The sequence below is a fragment of the Chenopodium quinoa genome, unplaced genomic scaffold (genome assembly GCF_001683475.1).
Source record: "Chenopodium quinoa cultivar QQ74 unplaced genomic scaffold, ASM168347v1, whole genome shotgun sequence".
Taxonomy (NCBI): Eukaryota; Viridiplantae; Streptophyta; class Magnoliopsida; order Caryophyllales; family Amaranthaceae; genus Chenopodium; species Chenopodium quinoa.
The window spans coordinates 2191411-2216755 of NW_018745533.1; the positions used below are offsets into that span (position 1 = coordinate 2191411).

The 25345-nt window shown below is 31.8% G+C and overlaps 2 protein-coding genes across 2 annotated transcripts; one reads left to right on the forward strand and one right to left on the reverse strand.

Moving 5' to 3' along the window:
* Window positions 1–2180: 2180 nt before the first annotated feature.
* Window positions 2181–4936, reverse strand: LOC110715732 (protein TIFY 10b-like). The gene is made up of 5 exons (XM_021894338.1): window positions 4638–4936; window positions 4400–4526; window positions 3009–3325; window positions 2796–2853; window positions 2181–2564 (listed from the first exon to the last, which is right to left on the reverse strand). Exons 1-5 carry the CDS (start codon window positions 4762–4764, stop codon window positions 2438–2440), a joined length of 756 nt encoding a protein of 251 aa, XP_021750030.1. The 5' UTR covers window positions 4765–4936; the 3' UTR covers window positions 2181–2437.
* Window positions 4937–19766: 14830 nt separating this feature from the next.
* Window positions 19767–21661, forward strand: LOC110715939 (40S ribosomal protein S23-2-like). The gene is made up of 2 exons (XM_021894557.1): window positions 19767–20069; window positions 20955–21661. The coding sequence occupies exons 1-2, from the start codon at window positions 19959–19961 to the stop codon at window positions 21093–21095; spliced, it is 252 nt and encodes an 83-aa protein (XP_021750249.1). The 5' UTR covers window positions 19767–19958; the 3' UTR covers window positions 21096–21661.
* The last annotated feature ends 3684 nt before the right edge of the window (window positions 21662–25345 follow it).

Here is a 25345-nt window from a genome sequence, read left to right on the forward strand (position 1 = left end):
TAAAGTAGGAAATATTAAAGAAACTACGGAACCGTTTTAAACCTCAACTTGTAACAAATAAACAACACACATACTTTCAGATTTATATATGGATAGCTCCTCCTACTGGCTGGTGGGTACTAAACACAGATGGGGCAGCAAAGGGAGTTCCTGGCATGGCTGGAGGTGGGGGTTTAATTCGAGATGAGGAGGGCAGATTCATTGCAGGTTTTGCAGCTAACTATGGAATCTGCACAGCATACAGAGCAGAGTTCCTGGCACTAGAACAAGGCCTGAAACTAGCTAAACAGAGAGGCATAAGAAAGCTGATTGTTCAAATGGATAACAAAGCCTGTGTTGAAGCCATCACTAATTCAACTCAGCAAAGGAACCAATGCGTGCACATTATCAATTTCTGTCGTAATTTTATTAGCTCTTTTGGTACTTATTTTAATATTATTCATTGTTTTAGGGAGGGTAATAGGGTAGCGGATAAACTCGCTAATTTGGGAGTTATCCTTGAAGAGAGGGTGGTTTATTTCGATGCTCCTCCGATCGAAATAAAGAACCTTCTTTGGGAGGATATGGTAGGAGTGGCCTTGCCACGGTTGGTGGTGTAATTGTTTTTGTTTTCGGGTTTTTTTCCCTCCTCTGCATCAAAAAAAAAAAAAAAAAAAAAAAAAAATTGTAGTACAATTGTATAAATGACAGATAATAAACAAGAGTGTACTGGTATAGTGTCTATAATCAAACAATTCATAAAAAAAAATGTTAAATTAACAAACACGTATAAATAGTACTACCTCCGGTTCATATTATATGCAACTTTGGAATTTTTTACATCTCACAAATTATACACCAATGCTGCATATAATACGAACCAAAGGTAGTATATAAAATTTCAAATACTTGTAGTTGTGTATTGGTACATTGAATAATCATACACCATGTATAAATAAATAAACAACTGGTTATACAATACTCCCTTAAATGAAATACTCTTATTAAATTTTGTTGAATAATCTGATATTATAAAAAGGGATATACTATTACATTAATGTTTTAGTAATTAAAATAGGGCGTGATTTTTATAATCAAAGGTCCACTCTCAACTTTAGCCAATTCAAGCAAAAGTTGTATGATTGGTATAATTTTTAATTGGGAATTCTGTGTAGAACTACCCTAAAGTTAGGGTCATTTGTGAACAAATACCTTTTTTTTTTTTTTTTTTTTGTTTAGAACTATCCGTAAATTTAGAAAAGTTTGGGGAGCACTACCCACTAACGTTTTTCGTCCCATTAAAACGTTATTTTGGCCCAATTTTTTACTTTTTTTTAATTACAATGGTCAATTAATGCTAAAATAGGCAAAAATCCCAATTCAATTAAACCCCCAAACCTTAGAAATTAAAATCCCCAAATAATACTACGCTCATGAACCCTAAAATAAATTATGATTAGAACCTTAATTAGGTTAATTAAGGTAAATTAAAACCTTTATACAAATTGGGAGAGTTAATTGGGTGGCAAAAGTGAAAAAAGTGAGCTCCGATAACGTCTTAATTGAACGAAAAATGTTAATGGGTAGTGCTACCCAAATGTTTTCAAACTTGTGGGTAGTTCTAAACAAATTTAAAAAAATGGGTAATTGTTCACAAATGACCCTATCTTTAGGACAGTTCTACACAAAATTTCCTTTTTAATTCAAATATGAATCTGTTAACATTGGCTGCTAATAAGGTAGAGTTGGCTAACTTGGTGGTCAGGTGGGGTGCCATGAGTGAGAGAGGATTGGAGTCGGAGGAAAGACGAAAATGTATGTAATCGCAATTGTAAGTAAACGACGTTAATGATTGATTTTAAAGTCTTAACCACTAAACCATGCAATAGTTAATATTGATTTTGCTTACTAATAATAAGCAAGGCATCGCTCAAGCCTGAAAACTAGTTCACATTAGAAAGAGTAAGAATAGTAGGCCTTGATGGAAGTGATGTCGGTATGTTTGATACATGATGTATCTATAAAACAGATTCGGATGGCCCTCCATAACCCCCAGAAACTGCTCAAGGTTTCGTTCTACTGCAAACCCTACAATCTCTGGATTCATGCAGTTACAGCACCTAGCGCGTGCAGCGTGCCAATTGATTTCAATGACTCACCGTCGAACAAAGGATTAGCAGTTTAGCACTGATGCGATAGAATTACGACAACAAAAATATTAATCATATATATATTCATTTCAACTGAGAAATAACTTAGACTAGCTTAAAATAATTACATAAGCTAGCAAGTTTCACAAAAATGTCAGCTCTAACTTAAAAACAGGGATTCTAATAACCAAACCCCCCCCAACATAATAAACACTACAGCTAATAAGCTCATTAGTTATATCATATACTTCATATAAAATGCCTATAATAGTATACATAAATAACACATATACTATAGTCTAGAACTACTAGGGTTGCTGCTGCTTCTGCATCTGGAACACTGGCACAGAGTTCAGTCCCAGCCACGCGGCCTTGCCCTCTGCGGGTTTTGCTGAGCCTCCGTTGGCAACATCAGCAGGGAGTTTGCCCACAAGCCTGTTAATTTGAAACAGAGAGAAAAATCAGATCCAATACATTCAAGCAAAGAAATTATATAGCATGTGTTTCGAGTTCTTTAGGTTTCTAAAAACTGTAATCAGGTTTATAATAACCAATTCGTAATGTGGGTAACAATTGTATAACATCAACCACCTACTGCCAAACTCATAACAGATGAAAGAACAAAACCATCAGTTTGATCTACTAATTGCAAAACAGTTCCCTTACCTATCTTTTCTCTTCTCGAGGAAACGGTGAAGAGAAGCCTTCCTAGTAATAGGCAGATCTGCAGGTTCAAAACAAGCAAGATTTACATCAGCAAAAGATTGATAATAATACTTCAGAACACCCACATAACTCAGCAAAAGATTCACAAAAAAAATAGTTCAAAATACTCCCATCCTTTAAGTCATTACATATCTACATGCACAGAATAATTACCAGACACTCTAGGCATGGCAGCTAGTATGACATTCTTCCCAAATTTCGAAGCAGCAGTCAGGTTCTGATTTGAGTTCAGGGTCGAGTTCAGGTTTGATTTGGTGTTTTGGGCTGATACTGGGACAGCAACAGGGCTAGAGGGAGACGAGTTGGTAGTTTCGACCTTACTCTTCTTTTGGCTAGCCTCAAAGCTGCTAGCCAGGTCCATGACCTCCTTTGCCTTGTCAGCTGGCAAGTCATTAAAAACTAAGACCTGCCCTCCATAGAAGATGGTCATTTGGGGAGTCGGAGGCTCAGGGCTAGCACGCTTGTTCCCACTGAAATACGACGAGTAAAACAAATCAGACACACAAAATCTCCCCACCTAGTAAAGATCGGAACAAAAGTGGGAAAACTTTAACCAAAACATCACAAGGGTCAATAACCCTAATTCAAGGCTAGAAAAATTATATGCATGAGGGCTTTGGCTACTAATTTTTTTCAAAACATTTGATCATCTTAGTTCACAAGAATCAATAACGCGTAAAAAAAGGTACATAAATTCCATACATAGTCCAAACAATTAGTCTACACGAAGTTCCATCCCAAAACCAATCAGATATAGTAAGAGCAATTCCCGAGCTTATTTAATAGCTCAACACCACCTTAAATGTGTTAAGGATTCTATTTCAAAACCGATTGCCTACCATAAAAGCGTTACACGAGCTTATGAGCAACTTCAAGGCCATCTTAAACATGTTTAGAAATCTCCCTAAGATCTAAACTACTCCTTAAGCAAAAGGTTCTAAACTTCTAAATAATCCAAGGGATTAAAAAATTAAAATTTCAATAAATGAGAAGGCTCAAATAATGTATATCCAAAAATAAAACATCTTCTTCATGCATTATCCCTAGTCCACCTATATAATTTTATCCTCAAATTTTGGGGGCACACCTACATACTAGACTAGATAACAAGGCCCCATCAATTTGTTTCACACCAACAACATTTCATGAAAATTCCAATAATCAATTAATATTAATTCATATAATACCCAACTCATTTATTACATTTAATTAATTTAATTGGGTTTTAAAGGGTTTGAACAACAAAATTAAAATAGTCCAACAAAATTACAATCTACTCTAACTTTATCCTAATTCCAAATTAGTCAAAACCTAATCTCTTAATTACAGATTTACAGTCAACAAGATTTTAGCTAAAAATAATTTTAATCACGTGGAAAAACTACAGCAGTACCAAACACACGTTGTATACGCTTTCGTAGATAAGGAACAAAATACGAAAACATTAATAACACCAATTGACGCGTGATATAATAATAAAACCCGAAAACTTAAAACACTAATTATAACTAATAAAAGAAAAAATAAATAAAATAAAACTTTACCTTGAATTAAACCCAGAAAGCTGAGGAAAGAGATTGATGGTTTTCCCAACACACCCATTTGAATCTTCTTCAGCTGCTGCTGTTCCTTGTTTCCCACTTACAGGAAACAAATTCATAGTCGACGGTCCTATAAAATTCCAAAATATAAATTAAAATTACGCGTTAAATAAAAAAATATAACACGACTAAATTGGCTAGTCCGTGTTTTCGATTTTAATTAATATTTTTAGATCTTTACCTCGAGAATCAACGCCAAGGGCGCGTTTCTCCTTGACATATTGACTGAGGAGGTTACAAGTCTGAGAAAAACTCATCTTGTTGCCGGAAAATCTGCCGGAATCACCCATCGCCGACGAAGCAGACATGATTTCCGGTGAAAAAATCAATCAAATAAATGAAAAAAAATCAAGACGAGTTGAAGAATATTTGATGGGTTGCTTAGATTTAGCCACGAGGAATAAAAATTTTGAAGAGAGAGAAAATGAAATGAAAATAAAAAAAAAGGAAGATGAAATAATAACAAGGGAGGCGGGCGACTTTTTATAAATGAGTGGTAAAGAAATTAACATTAAAGCTTAATTTTATAAAATTGAAATTTAATTATTATTTTAATTTTAAAAAAGAGGGTGTACAGTTGTTTGGTTGGTTGGGACAATATAAACACGTGTTGTTTTTTATTTTTGGGAATCTTAAAAAAATGGTGAAATATTGAATTTGAGGTGGTTTTTATTGATTTTTTTAATTAAAGGGAAAGTTTTGAATAGTTTTAGAAATGTCCTTGGAATTGCTAAGTAATTTCAAACGTTGCCATTGCTTCGGTTAAGTAACGGAGAATCATTTTACCGTTTACTTTAATATAATTTTTTTTTTTCGTCAAAAAGAAAGATGGAATTTATCGATTTAATATAATTGCGATGGTTAAAGAGTTGGACCACGGGTACAGCGTTTTCGGTTTACGACATCGCACTAATGGAATGGATTTCAAGTTCATGGATACTCCTCCGTTTTAAAATGATGTTTCGTTAAAGTAGTGTAAAGAATTTTAGACGAGATAATTTGACTAAAAGAAAAATTAGTTGAATATTGTTATTAATTAAAAATTCTAATTAATGCTTATGTATTGTTTACCTTTTTGTTGTTGAATAAAATTATTTGAATTTAATGAAATAAATGTAAATTTTTATTTTCAGGACTCAATTAGATTGCATTGAAATAGGTTATGCACTAAACACAACGGGATTATAAAAAGTTATAGTGTGATGTTTATGTTTTTTTTTTTTGTTTTTTTTTGTTTTTTTTGTTTTTTTTTAGAGTATGATTTTTATGTTAATAGGGTGTTATACTATAAATTAGAATATATTCTAGAATTTTTAGTCTACATTGATCATATGGTATGCTTATTTCACTTGGGATTTGGTCACCCATTTACTGAGTTGAATTAATTGAAACTGGAATGAAGTGAACTGAATAGAGTTGCAATCAACACCCGATCCCATTCCGACCTCGATATGTGGAATCGTCTTGCGCCACATGTACTGAGATTGTTCGGGAGACATGGTCCAAGCCAAAAAAGGTAGGGAAAGAGAGCAAGGGGCAGCCTTATTGCAGTTCCTTCCCCCCCCCCCCCAAGGGAGGCTTATTTTATGAGAGAAAGAAATTAGGAAATGAACTGAACTGAACTGAACAAAACTAAACTAAACTGAACTGAAATTAAGCTAAAGTGACAAGCCCGTAATTTTCACTTATCCACTTATTTTTTTGAAATCATCTCACCATACCTGAACTAATTTGATGACAAGCAATTGTAATACATTTGGTGTATTTCATGAGTTCTAATTAATTTCCCCATATATAATATATTTCAATTTATATGAAGATATGAAGTATCATACTTTATTGATCAACTGAGTACTTTGAGTTATTAGCTTCATTCAAATGGTCGATCATTAAGACATTAACGGAAGGTATTACTTGAGTTAACTTAACTTAATCTTGTCTTGTAGTCCAAGACATATATAACTTGTCTTCCAATTAAGGCTTTCAAATTGCATATAATTTAATTTACTGGTAATATACTATTGTTGTATATCGTATTAGGTGATATTACAAGCTAATTAATTAAATTAAAGTAATCACATCTTCAAAATTGTAAACATTCCAATCCTTTTCAATTGAAAATAAATACCAAAAATTAAGTTAGATCGCCTAACTGTTGTACTAGAAACAACTCATAGAAGGAAGAGACATTAGTACATAACTACAAGTCTTAAAAATAAGCTTCAATTCATAATAATGATATAGAAGTATATACCATTATTATCATCACGTCAATTCATCAAGAAGTGCAATTACTCTAATGTTATCTCCATGACTCATGTATGCCATCTTATGTAGAACACAAAGAATCTTACTATAGGGACAACAACAACCACTTGCATACATGTCAATTAGTTTTACGAGTGCTCTCTGTTTGTTTTGTTAGTTGCAATACTTTTTATTTACCGTTTGTTAATATGTGTTATTTTGATCACATATTTGTATGTCTCTAGCTATTAATATGTATAATTGTAAACTTCGATATTTTGAAAATATTGATCACCATGATAGACCTACATTACTACATTTAAAAAAAAAAAAAAATCAAAGTCAAACTAAAGCGTGAAATTTGTGCAAAAGTCAAATTGCATTGCAAGATTTGTAACTAATCAAATGAATAAACAATGAAGAATTAAATTGTAGCATAAAATTTACAATCTGTATGTTTTTTTTTTTTTTTTTTTGAGAAAGCAATCTCTATGTTGATAAATGTTCGTTGAGATTACCTCTAATAATAATAATAATAATAATAAATAAATAAATAAATAAATAAAAATTCATTGAGACTAGACACATCATCTGTTTACCAATGGATTCCATGCATTAATGAAATTATATTCTTTTAGTTTTTCCTATATATTATTAGAAAAGAACATTAAAGCAATAAAAAAAAAAAAAAATCTCAATCATTCTTCAAGTGAATTAAAAAAAGATTAAGGAAATAAATTATACTCCAAGTTTGTAAGATATATAGAGTATAAAGGCCTACATTTAAGCAAGAAAATTGGATAATCTTTCTTCAAGTGAATATGATCATATTAATTATTTGATGAATAGAGTAATAAGTAAAAGTTGATCTGACAATCTCATAGTATTATTTATTGTGATTTGATTAATAATACTTCATAAACAACGTTAAATCGATTAATACTTGCTCTTTCATGTCAAGTCTTAATCCAAAATTTCATGTTTAGATCTAATTTACATGGTGTGCAAATTGATTAGCAATGACGTTATTAACAACGCGTAGGCCCTTCAACACACTACTTCCCCACAACTTAATTTATAATTATGACCTAATAACTATAAAATTAAATGTTGATTTTAGTGGCAAGAAAACTACTTGCCCCGCTATACTATGAGAAGTGTTGATCTTAATACGAGTAGGATATTTTTTTCTAACCTATAAAAAGACCTAATAATACACGATAATAGAGGCATTGCATATTTGCATGCATACACTTTAAGTACGAATATATATTATATGAGTCTATATATACAAAGTATGACTTATAAATATGAGTATATCACATTAGAAATTTCCCTCGTGCAAAGGGTTTCCTAATATTTCCTCTATCTTTTTCTTACCTTGTAAAAAAATACGAGTATATTGTTGATGATACTCCGTACTCAGTGGCAGACTTGGGCTTAGACCTGGTGGGTCAAGTGACTCACCAGGCCCAAAAAAAAATTTTAAGTTATTTAAAAAAAAAAAATTAAAATCAGTTTTCCCCAAAAAAACCAAACACGAATTCAGTTCAAGACTTCAAGCCCTAGCCTTCTTCTCTTCGCGACTTCGCCTCATCTCCATTCTTCAGTTCGCCTCTTCGCTTCGTCCCAGCCAGGCAGCCACCGTTCTCTTCGCCTGGTGGTCGGACGTCGGTGGTCGTGGACTCCGTCCTCTTCGTGGCTTCTCGCATAGTCGCATAATCGCATTTCGAAATCGCTACTCGCTAGTAAGTTGATTTCTAATTTTTATTTTTAATTTCTAATCTTCAAATTAATTCAGTCTAATTAGTTAATTTTATTAAACTTTGGTTTAAACTTTGGTTGATTTGTTAATTTGTAGTTGGTTGTGCTGCTGAATTGGCGAATTGCTGTCTTGCTGAGTGCGTGCCTCGGTGCCTGAGACTTGAGTGCTGCCAACTGCCGTGATGCGGTGCTGGCCGACTGCCCGTGGCCCTATTGCAGTGCTGCTCCACCTGCTCCGCTGCTCGCCTCCGCCTAGCAAGGTAGGTAATCAACTAATCATCAATTGATTCTTTTTGTGAAATCTGTTTTGTGTAATTGTGTTTTGTGTAATTGTGTTTTGTGTAATTGAAATCTCTTGAACTTATTACTTATGTGAAATCTGTTTTGTGTAATTGTGTTTTGTGTAATATGTTTATGTGATTATGTCATTATGTGAAATTGCTTGTATTATATGAACATTTGGTTGTATTTTGTACTGTTTGAATATTTGGATGTATTTTTTAGTACTATTATTTGGTTGTTCGGTAATTTTTTTTTTTTACATACTTGATTATCGATTGTGACCCACCAATCGGAAATTCCTGGGTCCGCCACTGTCCGTACTATATGAAAAACTTAGGGTATGTTCTCATTGACTGAACTGAATTGAAATGAATATTTTATAAGAGAAGGAAATTAGGAGCTGAACTGAATTGAACTGAACTGAACTGAGCTGGACTAAACTAAACTGAACTGAACTGAATTTCAACGTAAGAGACAAACCCTTATTTTATATACAATCCCTACTTTGTAATTTACTTTAATTGTATAGTGTTAATAAATTCTTCATTAAACAAAAAATAAATGACATACCAATAATAGTAGTTGCCATCAATACTCAAAATTCGATCAATTATGATTAGCGACGATTCTACAATGGTTTTATTTCATTATTTGTCATTAAGTCTCAATCTGAATTTCACGTCTAAGTAAATACTGTAGATTTTTAATGATGTCAATCGATGACAAATCTCTAACATTGTTCTTTACCAAAGTAGGTCCACAATATTCACATGGCTAAGTTACTATTGTAAAATTAACTTATTGGTGATCTGATTTAAAGATTGTACATCATATGAAATATTAGAATTTTTATAGAAACTAATCAAACAAAATTCATTAAATTGTCATGATGATAAACAATTGCTTTCTCGAATAATAGTAAGTTAGAATTTTATTTTCAACATTTAAAAGTACTTTGAACTAAATTAGGGTGTATTCTTTTCATCTCAAAAAAGAGTAAGCTTTATGTCTAAGAAGTTTAGAAAAGTTCAAATTAGCTTTAATTAGGCCCAATATATTTTACTTCGTAATAAATTTCAATAAGTTTTTATCAGATTTAATAAGTTTCATTCATGCCTAAAATATGTTAGTATTAATACATAATATTCGAAATACTATACATCACATTAATTCTACGATTTTATATAGTAATGCTAGTACTACAAATTTTTTTACTAGGTACATTGTTTTGTTATTAGTACTAGCTAGCTATTACTCTATACTTTAAGATTTATTTATAATTTATTGATAATTAATACGAATAGCAAAGAATTTATAGTAAGTTTTTTAAAAGGACAATGTCGTTGTAACATTTTAATCATATTTCTATAGTATCAACTTCAATAATAATAATAATAATAATAATAATAATAATAATAATAAACAAGTTTTAATTAGATTCAATAAGTTCCAACCAGACCTAATAAATTTCAATCAATTATACTTAATCGGATCTAATATATTTCAACCAGTTTCAATAAGGGTTTGTTCTCTTACGTTGAAGTTCAGTTCAGCTCAGTTCAGTTCAGTTCAGCTCCTAATTTCCTTCTCTTATAAAATATTCAGTTCAGTTTAGTTTAGTTCAGTTCAGTTCAGTCAATAAGAACAGACCCTAATTTTTGAATATTCTAAGTTCAAATTCAAATAGGTGAAGAAAACACTCTTGTAGACTTGTAGTTGTGGATGCACACTGCACACAAATGTACATATGGAGTAGCATGTAATATGGCTTTTCATTTGAAACCAATTAATGAGTGAAATGATCAATCACGTATATGCAAGATAAATATTTTCCTTTAAATAAATAAATAAATATACTTCCTCTACTCTGTGTTTTTGTCTATAGTTTATGTTAGGTTTCAACAATTAGTATAAAAGTAGGAAAAAGATATATGCAGCCCATAAGAAGCTAAAAAAAGAAAAAAAATATAAACAATAAATAAACAATTATTACACTGATTTATTTGTAAATTGTCGATAAATTTCCAACTTAATAATACTAAAAACAAGAAGGATATTAAATGGTTATATGCAGCCCTTACCCAATAAAGTAAACTAATTAAAACGTGTGGAAAAAAAATATATCACTCACACTTTTAAGAGATTGAAATCTAGGTAAAACTAGCCAATTAGCTAGATTGTCATAAAAGCCACATTCATATGCAAAATTTGTCAAATGGCCGGGAATATATGGCTATAGTTTATAGATGAGTATAATACGGAGTAGTTACACCAAACAACACCTTTTTTTTTTTTAATAATGGTAAGAAAAAAGTAAACATTAGGAAACCCTCCTAACGAGGGGAATTCCTAATGCGTCGGAAGAAAGGATGGGAAATAAAGAAGAATTATTACAAGGAACTATATACATACTATTACTAACTAAATGACCAACATTTGCTATCCAGTTCGCTGCTTGATTTGCCTCCCGAAAGATGTGACGAATGCTCCAGTTATCGAAATTGCTTAGAAGTGAACAAATGTCTTTAATAATATGATCAACCATGGTGTTGACCAGATGCCATTAACGGAGTTGATTACCAAAAGATTATCACCTTCAATTATGATATTTTTGATCCCACGCTCAAGAGCTAGAAGAATGCCTTTATGAAGAGTCATGGCCTCTGTTATGAAAACCTTGGTGGTGCCGAGGTTGAAAGCTCGAGCTCCTAAAACTGCCCCACTACTGTCTCTGATGAGAATCCCTACTGCTGCTGACTTGTTGAGTACTGAACCGTCAAAATTGAGTTTGTAGAAATTTGTTGGCGGCGCCTCCCAGGAAACCATGATGGTGTATGTTGGAGAATGAGGAGGAGAAGATGAGGATATCCGAATAGGAGATCCCGATGAAGAAAAAGTATCGGTGAGAATTCTGTAGTGCCACTCATTGAACGCAAATTGCGCTCGGTGGAAAATTCTAGGAATATCAAAGGATTCTTGGCGGAAAATTATAGAATTTCGCTCTTTCCAAATACTCCAAATAAGGAAGATAAATTTCCTAATAGATAGTTTGTGTTTTTTTAAGCATAAAAGTGCTTCAACTAAATCAATGTAGGGAACTCTACTACCCAACCAATTCTTAACTAAGGTATGGTTCCAAACATCTTTAGAATGAATGCAAGAAAGAAAGAGATGGTTCGCTATTTCACCATGAACATTACATAGACCACATTCACTAAAAGGAATTACATTTCTTTTGTAAAGTGTATCACGAACGCTTAGACTATTATGAAGAATTTTCCACAAGAAGATTTGGAGCTTAGGGGGGATATCTAATTTCCATATCCAACGATGTTCCCATTTATCATCAAGGTCAAGATTATGGGCAAGCCATGTGGCGGATTTTACTGTAAACGTGCCAGACGAAGTAAGACCCCACACCGGCATATCTAGCATCGTGCTTCTAGGTAATGGAATTCCTATATTTGAGAAACAATATTGTCTGGGAGAAAGTAGCATAGCTTCTGTCTATCCCATTGTTTGTTGGGTAGAATGAAGTCCGAAACTTTTGTGTCTAACTCAACTTGATTAGGATCCATACGAAGTAGTTCAAGTAAGCTTTGGTTGGTTACCCAATTATCAATCCAAAAGTATATATCCATTCCATTTCCAACCTTCCATCGAATTCCTTTTCTTAAAATTTCCCGTTGGGCAAGGATTTTCCTCCAAATATGAGAATCTTTAACATTTGGAGTGCATTCAAAGAAGGATTTATTACATAGATATTTATCTCTAATGATTTTAACCCATAGACTATTAGGTTCGGAGATAATTTTCCACCCTAACTTTGCAATGAATACCTTGTTAAGAGGCAGTGTTTGCCGGAGACCTAGCCCACCTGCATTCTTTGGTCTACAAATCTTATCCCAAGCGATAAGGAGATGCTGTTTTTATCTTTCTCTTGTCTCCAAAAGAATTTACGGTGAAGGGAGTCTAATTCTTTAGAGACATCATTAGGAATGAGGGAAGATGAGCATAGGTAACTAGGTAAAGCTTCCAAATTGCTTTGGATAAGCGTATGTCTACCTGCCTTTGATAAGAAACCGGCTTCCCAATGTTGGATACGCTGTTCAGTTTTTTCCATGACATTTTTATAATATTTCTTCATTGGATAATAAGAACTAAAGATAACGCCTAAATATCTACCAAGTGAGGCTTTAGGGGTCATGTTAAAATGTGCATCTAAGGATGTTCTTCGGCCATTAGGGATGTTTCTTGAGAAAATAATTGAAGATTTGTGAAAATTTACTAGTTGGCCAAAGATGTCACAAAAAAAATCTAGGATATTCTTAAGATTAGTACAAACTGAGTTGGTAGCTTTACAGAAAAGTAAGCTATCATCTGCAAATAGCAAACAAGGAATAGAAAAGGACCTAGGACAAATTTTGAAGCTTATCCCAGATTTGCAGTTAGAACTTTCTAAACAAAGTTTCCTAATAAGAACTTCCATGCAAAGGATGAATAAGTAGGGGGATAATGGGTCCCTTGTCTAAGACCTCTAGAGGGTTTAAACCAGTCAGTTGTTTCACCATTAATTTTTAAAGAGTATGAAACTTTAGTAACACATTCTTGGATCCAAGCAATCCATTGGGAAGGGAAGCCAAAAGCTTTTAGGCATTCCCACAAGAAATCCCATTCTATTCTATCATATGCCTTTTCCATGTCAAGTTTTAAGGCGTACCAACCTGTTTTGTTTTTAGATTTCTGGAACGTGTTTAAAATTTCTTGGACAACGAGGATATTATCGTGGATAGAACGGTCTGGAGTAAAAGCGTTTTGAAGCGGACTCACTGTTTTTTGAAGAATAGGGCATAAACGATTGACCAATAACTTGGAAATTGCTTTGTACACTGTGTTCACTAGGCTGATCGGACGAAAGTGGTTAGGATTCTCGGGCATTTCCGTCTTAGGAATAAGAGTAATGATGGTATGGTTTATTGCTGGTGGAAGACATCCATGTGAAAAGAAACTTTGGATCTCCAAGGTGATGTCTTTTTAAATAATTTTCCAATAGGATTGAAAGAACTTAGCTCCAAACCCGTCAGAGCCAGGGGCTTTGTCTGGGTTCATGTTAAAGAAAGCGTCCTTAATTTCTTCTTTAGAGACCGGAGCAAGAAGAGAGTTGCAATCTTCGGGTATCGTTATAGGGTCTATAAAGGATAAGTCTAATTGTCTTGTAGTATTACGAGTTGTCTTAAATCTCGAGCGAAATGAGTCTAAAAGGAGATTTAATCTCATCACAAGTATCAACCCAATCATTATTTTCATTTTTTAGCCTATGAATGGTCGTTGAGACTATTTTTTTTTGCTCATTTTGTTATGGAAAAAACGAGTGTTCCTATCTCCTTGAGTTAACCATTTCTTTCGATTTAGAGAGCCATAATGTCGCTGTCCAAAAAGGAGGAGTTTTTCACATTGACGAATCATTCTATTAATATGACTTACTAAAATAAGATTAAAAGGTTGTGATCGAAGGGCACGATGAAGTTCTTTTATTTTTTCTTCATTTGCCAATAATTTATTATTATTGTTTCCATACCTTTTACGTGCCCATGTCTTAAGCTCGGTCTTTATTCTAGACATTTTTTGTTGAATACGATAAAATCGTGAACGTGCGGCCATATTTTTTTAACTATAGAATGAGACTCCTCCTCTAGAGTCCAATAATTTTAGAACCGAAACATTCGTGGCACAAAATTAGCATTGTTGTAGCGAGAATCAAAGAAAAGAGGTGCATGGTCCAACACCGTGAAGGTACCATAAGATATCAAGTTATTAGGAAACAACACTTGAGCCTAATTATTTCGCTAACTTGCGCACATACTACACTTCCTTTTTTTTTCCCTCCATTTTGTCCCGTTGTTTTATTTTTCATGTCTCATCACTCTCATGTACTATTGACCTTCAATTGTTTGATGTTCATTGTTAAAAAATCGTACGAATCATTTCCTATTCAACACATTATATGAATTTTCTCAAATAGTAGTACTCGATTAAAAAGTCGACATCAAATCATCAATGCTGAATGTAACAAAACAATCCTATAAAAAAAGATTGAAAAAGAAATTTCAAACACGATATTATTAAAACCTTAGATCTATACATATATACATAGGGTAGATGATAATTTTGTGAACCATACAAAGAGGAAATTGATCATTGTATTTATACTCTTTAATCACAATGAATGTGACTTTTGTGGTCCGTCAAATCTCAAATTTAAAAACCCCACATTTTCATATCTTTAAAAAAAAAAAAAAAAAAAGAAAAAAAAAAAAGACAAATACCACTTCACATTTTCGAATCTTTTTTTAAATCAAAGAATTCACGTTTAAACTCTACCGTAACGTTAGGGGTAATACCGTAAACGGGAAGTAGTCCCCACATAACGGCGTTAATAGAAAAAATAACGGCGTTATTCAAATATTAAAAAAAATTAAAATAATATATCGAGAAAAACGACGTGCCGTACTGCAGTTAGTGAGAAGGGTGGGGTGGGACCCAGTTAAAATAAACGGCAACATCACGTTGGTGAGAGCCAATGAGAAGAGGACTGCTACTCGTGCTTTTTTCCTTTTTACTTTATTATTACCTCCGTTTCTTTTTAGTTTGACACGTATTTAATTTTAGGAAGTTTTTTTAGTTGACAAATTTCTTTTTGCAGCAAATTTTTTACATTGCATTTGCAAACAACCCCACTTGCTTTTTCATTCTCTTTCTGTTCTCCTTAATATATGTGCCTAAATCAAACGCGTCAACTAAATAGAAACGGAAGAAGTATATATTTTTCATTCTTAAAGTTTACTTCCTCTTTTTTTTATGGAGTAGTTGCAACACTTCTTTTTACACGCTTGTCAATGCATGTTTTGAGTCGTTAACATATTTTATTACCAATAATATTAAAATTGTACAAATCGAGACGAATCTAACAAAATTCCACGTGACTATATTTTTATCTATGCATAAATTTTCAAAACTAAGCAAAGTGAAACTCATGAATAGTGTAAAAGTCAAACTATTGCAACTAAAAAAACAAAAAAAAAACCAGAGGAAGTAGATTTTTTGAGTTAAATACATCTTTTATTTTTCTTTTTCGAAAGAACATCTTTTATTTTTCTTGGTTATTGATAATGAGGGAGTTTCAATTTACTCTGTATCACATTGATATGCAAAATTAATTAACCGAGTGGTAAAATCATAAATAAAGCAAGAAAATGTCTGATCAACATGGTATAACAATTTGTACTTTAATAGTCCTCCATTTCTTTTTAGTTGATACGTTTCTTTAGTCACGCACGTAAGTTATTTTTAATTAATACATAATTGCAAATTGTTATGGTCAAATTTTGATTCAATTATGTGCACCAAACAAACAAAAAAAATTGATTCAATTATGGCTACAATATTTATTTCTCAAATAAATGATTAGTTGAGAAATCTTATAATAATACAACTCAAAAAAACAGTGGAAATGTTTATTTGATTTTATACTTTTAAATTTCTATATGTTAAAGAATAAATATAAAATCAAAATTCTTATACAATTATATTTTTATATTAAAGTTTATGCTTTAGACCAAGGTGTACTTTTCATTTAAAAAAATACAAAAAAATGGTACATTATTAAGTGTACTGCCAAATAACATAATGCTAAGTTTTTGGGTGGTTCTATACCAAGAATAATTATTAGTGGTAACGTGATTATTTTATGAGAAGAGATAATTATTCGATTTACTTAACTACTCGTCTACTCATGTGCATTTGTACTGTTGTACATGTACCTAATCTTCAACCTTTTTGAACAAAAATAAGTTTAGTACGGAGTGGAAAATGAAAAACGGCATCAACTAAAGTAATTGGAAAACTTCATAGACAAAAGTAGCCCTTAATTATACTTTGTGTCCTTTAACAAATTTCTTTCCATTTACTATAAATGCATATATTAAGAAAATAAATAAAGTAATATAAGCTGATTCATATAGTTACTTTATGATAAGGGGATTTTTTTTTTACACATATGATAAGGGAGATTGAGTATATACTTTGTATATATTACTCCGTAATATAAGGGTCTGTTTTCTTCAGCTTATTTTCAATTTAGTTTAGTTTAGTTTTGCTTAGTTCACTCAATCAGAACAAGCCCTAAGTGGTTCAAAAAATGGGTGAAGCTCGGGTTAATTAATATGTAGTACTATGTAGTATTCCATCGATAATAGAAAAAATAGAATAGAAGTACAAAAAAACTTCATGGAGCAACCCTAATCGAAAAATAAGAAGAATTTCATAGAAAGGAGGGAATGTATTTTGTGTTAGCAGTTCAAGTCCGTTTCCCCCCCTACTTTTCAACAATTATTAACATTTAGTTACATATATAATTCAAAATCATACAAAAGACTTGATATTTTAAATTTTATACTTTATGAGCATGTAGATAGCATAAGGTTATAGTCCCTCCATCTCGTATTATAACACCTATTTCAATTTTATGTTAAAGTATAAAAACTTTAAATAAAAAATCTCATTAATGTATACAATTTGTTGGATTTATCTCAATATATATGTAGTATTATTATGATCGTATTTTTATATTCAAAACTTCCGAATCAAAGAAATTATAATCGGATTTTCGAATTTTTGGATCGGATCACCAAATTTTCAGATTGAATCATAAAAAATATCGAGATATTTTAATGGAACAAATATTATTGAACACTCTAATAGTTACCCTCCTAATTAATGAATAAACTCTAGTATGTAATTAAAAAAAAAAATTGAAAAGGAATGCCTAATAAAACATATACGTAGTATATAGTGTAAGTATCATTAATATTGAACTACGATACTCCACCGTTCCTGAATAATTGACACAATTAAATTTGGCACACATGTCAATGCACTATTTTATCTTAGATATATATGATTAAATATTTTTTTTTTGAGGTATTCGGCCCTTGAAAAAGGTGAATTTAGCATAGCCTTGAATCCTTGATGGTACTTTGTAGCTTTTATTTTTCTAAAACTTGACCTTGTTCTCATCATCTTAGGCCAAAATAATATTTAATTTAGTAAAAATGATTTAAGTTAGATAAAAAAAAAATAGTTTTAGTTTATTAAAAATTACTTGGTAGAAATTCAAAGAACAAATATAATAAAGAATTAATAAATTAAGTTTTAATATGTAGAAATAATTTCATTTCAGTAAAAAAAAAAAGAATATAAAATAATTTAACAAAATTAAAGTTGAAGTGAAGAGAGCATAGCCTTATTCAAAATTATTTTTCCAAATTTGTATTAGAAATTACAAACCCTTGTTAGATTTTTAAAGTATGTAAAGATAATTGAACAAAAAATAAAACCCTAAAAAAGAATGAAGATAACCTTATCATAAAAGTCGGAAAAAGAGATTTCTAGAACTCAATTTGAATTAATCGAGTCACTATTAGATTAGCTATATTCAAATATAATATTAAATCATTCAGTCGTGATTGATTTAGTCAAAATAGAGCCATCTGTCGTAAAATCTAGACGGTTTAGTCCGATTTAATCCCACACATCCATTTCTTTCTCTATCAGATGTTCATATCGCACATGAAATAAGGAAAATATGATGGCCGCCTGGCCGGAGATGAAGGTATACATTAATTATGTAGGAAGACAATGGAACAAGCTAGCTGACATGATTGCCGATACCTCAAGATGTTTAGATTATGAAATGAATGTAACTAGGATGTTTTCCGATCTCCCTAGTTATTGTATGGATCTCTATTTAGAGGATTGTATTAGGCTCTGCTCTCATCAGATTATTTTCAGTTCATTTAATTCAGTTCAGCTCTTAATTTCCTTCTCTCATAAAATATTCAGTTCAGCTCTAATAAGTTCAGTTCAGTTGAACTCATTTTAGTCAATGAGAACAGACCTTTAGACTTTGAAATGTTGGTTTATGCTAATTAAGTACTTTTTCACCAAAAAAATAAAAAAAAATAAAAAAATAAAATAAAAAATGATGAAAAATAGAGTCATACCCCTCTTTCTTCCTATCCTTTCCTTCCCATAGGCTTCCCTCATCCAAAACCCAACGTTTACTCTAAAATGAATAGTTAAAGGTAAAGAGATTAACTTAAAGTAGTAGTTAGAGTAATGCATTTCTTGTTGTTGCATTAAATTTAATTGTATGATGTATTTGATGTGACAAAAGATTATAAATTAAATAAAATTATTGATATACTATTTGGTATACCACTACTAGGGGTGTACAAAAACTGGACCGGACCTGAAACCGGACCTGAACCGACCTGATCCGGACCGGACCTGACCCGGACCTGTTGATTCAGGTCCGGTCCCGGTCCTTAAAAATTAAGGTTCCCGGTTCCGGTCCGGACCCGGTCTAAACCCGGGGTTTTCAGGTCCGGACCTGAAACCCGAAAAAATTGTATTTTTTAAAAAAAAAAAAAAAAAAAAAATTCAAAAATCAAAATAACGCTGGCAGCTTGAGTGACGCTTGAATTCTCTTTCATTTCATTCTAACCCTAACAAACAGGCTGTCTCCCCCTCTCCCTCACGCAGTCACGCTCACTGTCTCCAGACTCAGCCCAACGCGGCAACGCCCACCGCCGACACCTCCTGCCTTCCTCACTCTCTCAGGCGAAGCCCAGGCGCCCACCGACCACCGCATGAGACAGCTACTGCGCGATTTTCCATTTCTCCGGTAAGTTATTTTTTTTTAATGTAAATCTAAATTATCTAATTATGTTTGGGTATTTTGTATTCGAAATAATGAATTAAGTGTTAGAATTTATATGTTTATTCATGTTTCAATTGCTTATAATGATTATTTGATGTTTGCATGTTGAATTTCTTTTTTTTACTTCAATGTTTTCGAATTTATGTTTTTTCTTTTTTGGTTTATAATCGAATTTCTTTCGAATTTATGTTTTTTTTTTGGTTTTTTTTAGTTTAAAGTTTAGGGTTTTAGGGTTTAATAAAATCAGAAGAGCAGGGAAAGTAGTGATTAGATTGTAAACATCTAGTAGTCTAGTGTTTATCTAGTACTTTGCATTGACCTTTGGCATGGCTTCAAATTGAATAGTTGATTTTATGCATTCGGATGCATAAATTCTATGTTATTAGTCATTATATAAGCGTTGTTGCATAAACTTATCATTGCAAAAAAATGCCCAACTCTGCTATCAGAAAGTGTGCTCGTGTGCAGTTGATTAAGAATGGAAAAAAGATTGCTGCTTTCGTGCCCAATGATGGTTGTTTGAACTTCATTGAGGAAAATGTAAGTCCGTTCTATTAATGTCTGCAAGCATATATGCACTTACTGTTTCATAAATTGCTTGGTTGTGAAGTTGCTGGTATTTTGTGCCTTTCGACACAAACTTAGTGATACACTAGCAGTTTGTTAACTGTCATTTGTTAACCGTGTTAGAAATAATGTTGTTTGTTAAAGTTTAAACAACTCCAATTATTTGTTAACCTTTGTAGAAACTCTTAAAGTCTAAACAACTCCAGTTATTTGTTAACCATTGTAGAAATAATGTCAATTCTGTTGTGGATTTTTTGGAGAAATACTGGCATCTGATTACTGAAGGTTTAACATTAGTAACAATGCTTTTCTTATACTCATATCATAAACTCTTGATAACAGTTTATCCAGAAACATATAAAACATGATAGTGCGCACTCTTTCTGTGCTGGTTTATCTGATTCTTCTGTCAGTACTCCTGCACCCACTCCTGTTCAGTACATGTGCAGCTTTATTTTTGTGGTTTAAGACTATCATAACAATATTGCGGTGGAGAGTATATAGCTTGAGCAATTAAGATCAGTCATACACTGTTGGTTTTTTATCCTTTCATGAGCAAATCATCTGGAAAAAGTTGTTCTAAGATAATGCTAATTCATACTTCTTATCAAAGAACGATAAACTGTTCCCTTTTACTAAAGAAGTTACCTGATTGGTAAAAGAAGTCAAGGTCTTCTGTTATATGTATGTAGTTTAATGTTGTGTTTGGGTGTAGATTCATGCTGAAAATGTGGATCATGCAGAAGTTTGTGGAATTTTGTCTAATATTTGTTACCTGATTATATTGTATTTGACTTTGAAATTGATATTATCTAGCTCTGTTTTTCCTTCCATACTAAGAAAATGTGGTTTGTGCAGGATGAGGTGTTGATTGCTGGATTTGGTCGTAAAGGACATGCTGTGGGAGATATTCCTGGAGTCCGATTTAAGGTTGTCAAGGTTGCTGGTGTCTCTCTTCTAGCTATGTTCAAGGAAAAGAAGGAAAAACCCAGGTCCTAGGTTAAGGTTGTTGGTTTTGTCTTAAATTTTGCCTACTCAAATGAAACTTGTACCGTCTTGAAATGAATACTGAGCATCCTTAAAAAGAGACACCCTCCCTACTTTGTTTTGTGCTCTATCCGTGTCTATTCAAGATGATTTTCTATACTCTTAGTTATTTGCTTATATTTCCAATTGGTTTATTTACTTCTCTTAACGATGTCATGAAAATTTCTGGAATTTATGTTAACAAGATCAGCTTTTTAATGATCTTGCATTTAAAAAAAAAAAGGTCTTTGGATCTCCTAAAAACTGCTTTAAAACACAACAATTAACCATTCATTCATTCTCAAAGATGATGCTTAACTAGGCATTTGTATTCAGGTATGCTTCATGGAGTGTTATGAAAGCAACTGCACTTATATTATTAATATATATTAGCTCACTTGATTGAATTTTTTGGTGAACATTTCTTGCAGAATATTCCTCAGAAGTTCATGGAGTGTTTCAAGGAGAAACTCTCCCCGTGGTGTACACTTATAGCGCCAAGTAAACACAAATGGAAAATCAGACTCTCGAGTACATATGATGAAAGGCCATTGGTGTTTACAGATGGATGGAAACAGTTTGTTCGTGACAATGGAGTGGAAACAAAAGTACTTCATATCGAATAGGCGGGATCTTAAACCTGGAGAAAAGAAAAGGGCTTCCAAGATGGCAGAGTGTTATAGGCGCAGCATGAAGGATAATAAGAGAGTGTTTCCTGTGTTTCAGATAGCCAAAAGTACTTCATATCGAATTTATGTTTTTTTTTTTGGTATTTTTGGTGTTTGAGAATTGGGACTTTATACTTTTATAGACTTTATGTAGTTTTGTACTTTTGTGATTAATAATTTTGGTTTGTATGTAATTATTTAATTATGCAACAGGTCTAAAAATCACAAAACAGGTCCATACGCAGGTCCATATGCAGGTCCAACAAGTTTTTTATTAAAAAAAATAAAAAAAACGAAAAAAATCACAAAACAGGTCCATTCAGGTCCAAACCTGGACCGGACTTGATTTTTCAGGTCTAGCCCGGAACCGGACCTGTTAATTCAGGTCCGGTCCCCGGTCCTCATAATTACCCAATTCAGGTCCCCGGTCCAAACAGGTCCGGTCCAGGTCCGATCCGGTTTTGGACCGGTGTACACCCCTAACCACTACAAGTTGGACTCTTTGCAATGTTTTCCTTGTTGAAAAGAAAATAATTAAAATCATGGAGTGGTTGGGCCCATAATTTGTTGGATTAGGAGAAATTGTCGGAGGGTGAATTAAATACTTTTATAAATATTAAAAATTAAAATAATTGGTAAAAAAAAAAATGGTGAAATGACTTGGAAAGAGAAGATGTGTTCACGAGAATGAAGCTTTGAAGGTGACACCTCTACACTAACGTATTAATGAAGGATTTTAATCTACCACGTGATATATATGTTTGTTTATGAATTATTATGAAAGCTTGTTCAAAGAAAAATCAAACATCCTTCAATCTTTTTTTACTTTTAATTCCTTCTTCTAGTAATCCTTTATCAACCTTGTATTCCCTTTTATGATTCTTGTTTCAAGCATAAAATCTTCGTAATTGCACAAGATCAAACACAAATACGAAATGCACATCAAATACGAAATGCACATCAATTTATGTTATTAAAACGTAGAGAATATATTTTTAACGTTATTGTGTATCAACTTTGACTATATATGAATATGTCATCTGTGTTTAATTTTCAAAATGTAATCTGTTATATTTAAATAACCATATTGAATATATGATATCCCTAAAAAGGAACAAAAGGCCAAGTAAAAAATAGTTTTAATTGGAAATTAAGATTATAAAATGGATTAATTGAGGAATTATGTAAAATTTCACGTGATGGGTATCAAGATAAGACATAAGAAAAAGAAATTTAATCATCAAGGACAAGATGGGACATTTAAGTGTTTCAAAGTCTAATCTCTTAAAATTGAAAATTGACTAAGAATTAGTGGATTTCCTATTTCAGAAAGTACTTGTATGAATTACGAGTAATATTTTTGAGATTAGTAGTAATATTTTTACGGTACATTTGCTACAATTTCATAATTGTATATGTTCCTATATTTGGGAAATGGCTTTGGGTCAAATTATATATATATATATATATATATATATATATATATATATATATATATATATATATATATATATATATATATATATATATATATATATATATATATATATATATATATATATATATATATATATATATATATATATATATTAAGGTCTGTTCTGATTTAGTGAACTAAGCTGAACTGAATTGTTTATGAGAGAATAAAATTAAGAGCTGAACTGATTGAAGCCGAACCGAGCTGAAATGATTGGAGTTGAATTGAATTGAACTGAACTAAACTAAACTGTAATTAAGCTGAAGAAAACAGGCTCTTAAAACTTAGAGTATTGAATTTTGTTCATAGGTTTCAAATTTTGGGTGCGTTTCACTAATAAACGAGTCTGTCTCACTTAACAATTTTATTTCAAAAAAATAATACTGTAGTTATTTTGATTTACATGCCCCTTCTTGGAGCTCTAGGGGCAACTATATATTTGAAATAATGGATTAATGTTTTTTTCCCATAATTGTGACAAGTGTAAAATTAGAGAATTGAAAGTTCTAAGCAGAATTTTTTTCTTGTGTAAAAATGAAGACTTCGTCTTAAAAAAGAGAGAAAAATATACAAAATTTAAGTACGTACTACGTATATTTATTCAATTTTTTTTTTCGGGAACATTATTCAAATTTAAAGTAACTAGAGTAGTTAATGTTCATTTAGCTCAGTTTCTTTTTTGGATTATTCTTCATGCCTAGAAATTGAGAAGATGTTTCCTGGGTTAAATTTTTTTTTTTTTTCTAAATTAAAGCTGATAAGCCTTTTCATTCTAGAAGCCATACCAAATAAATCACTATGACTTGAAGTCATACATGAAAGTATGTAACATGCTGATTACTTTGAACGTTATTTTTTCTTTATTTGTTTGTTTGTATCTTATATTCTTAAGTCTTAGACCTCTTATTTAGTTACTTTGAATTTTCTAACAAATGAAGTATGTAAACATTGAAAATATGGACACATGATAATTAGTAAGCTATCATTATCAACTCCAATAAAACTCGATAATTATTTTTTTTCCCCCCAAGTATTGCTATGAAGGAAGTAATATAAACGAGATTCAATCTCATGTTAAGAATATCACCTTTAAATTTTAACCAACTAAATTATTAGTTGACGTAATTCTCTGTAATTATATAGACATCAATCGGGTCACGGAATTAGACTGAACCAACTATTTTGCTTGGAAATAATTGATAAGAGTAATATCGGCTTATCGGCCCATGTGACGAGACTAGGTCAAATATTAATTAGTTCGTGTATCGCATGTCAAAAAAGGCCAAGAATTATTAATGTCGATCAAGGAAGTCAACGAATGATATCATGTGAAGCATCTTCAAGTAGAAATATTATTAACAAAATCCATGCCTCCTGCTAGGAATCTTCAAGACTTTTAACAATTAACGTTATTTTTAAAATGAAAATAAAATCAACGCCTATTATAAGGTATTTAAAGTGTAAATGTCAGCTAATTTGATTAAAGTATTAAACGCCTTATTTTGATTAAATCTCATCTAAATACGGAGTAGTTTATTCTTTAAATCTTTCTATGATTTTTTTTTTTTTTAAAAAAAAAACCTTTTAGAATAATAATAATAATAATAATAATAATATTTTGTATATTTTTGGAGATTTTACCAAAACATTTGTGTCAAGACTTGGTCATAAGTTCGAACATTAATATTACACGTGTTTAAAAGTGAAAGATTGCCTCAGTTTCCTTATATTATCGACTATCGACCATTGACTTTTGTACCTTAAATATACTAAGTAAATGCTTATTTTTAAAAAATCACGGTACAAAACCTATCTTCTATTTAGAGCATTTCATATAGGGAGGTCAAACATCTCAACTCTCAAGTTTGGAAGTTCTGTCCAGCACGGAACATGCCTACAAATTACAAAAACGTAAATTTTCTTTTAATAAACAATAAATAATTTTCTTTTCTTTTTTTTTTTTAAAAAAACAAATAAATAAATTAGGTTTTGGTGCTTGAGTGCTTTCATTAACATAATAATAATTAATAGGTTGGTAGATAATGCACAACGGACTGAAGACTTCAATAGAAATAAAT

Excerpts from the sequence above, each read along its gene's own strand:
- LOC110715732 (XM_021894338.1), bottom strand. The coding sequence starts at position 4,764 with ATGTCTGCTTCGTCGGCGATGGGTGATTCCGGCAGATTTTCCGGCAAC. Across the intron at positions 3,326-4,399 it reads CTTTCTGGGTTTAATTCAAG|TGGGAACAAGCGTGCTAGCC; the intron begins GTAAAGTTTTAT and ends GTCGTATTTCAG. Across the intron at positions 2,854-3,008 it reads TGCCATGCCTAGAGTGTCTG|ATCTGCCTATTACTAGGAAG; the intron begins GTAATTATTCTG and ends TTGAACCTGCAG.
- LOC110715939 (XM_021894557.1), top strand. The coding sequence starts at position 19,959 with ATGCCCAACTCTGCTATCAGAAAGTGTGCTCGTGTGCAGTTGATTAAG. Across the intron at positions 20,070-20,954 it reads TGAACTTCATTGAGGAAAAT|GATGAGGTGTTGATTGCTGG; the intron begins GTAAGTCCGTTC and ends TGGTTTGTGCAG.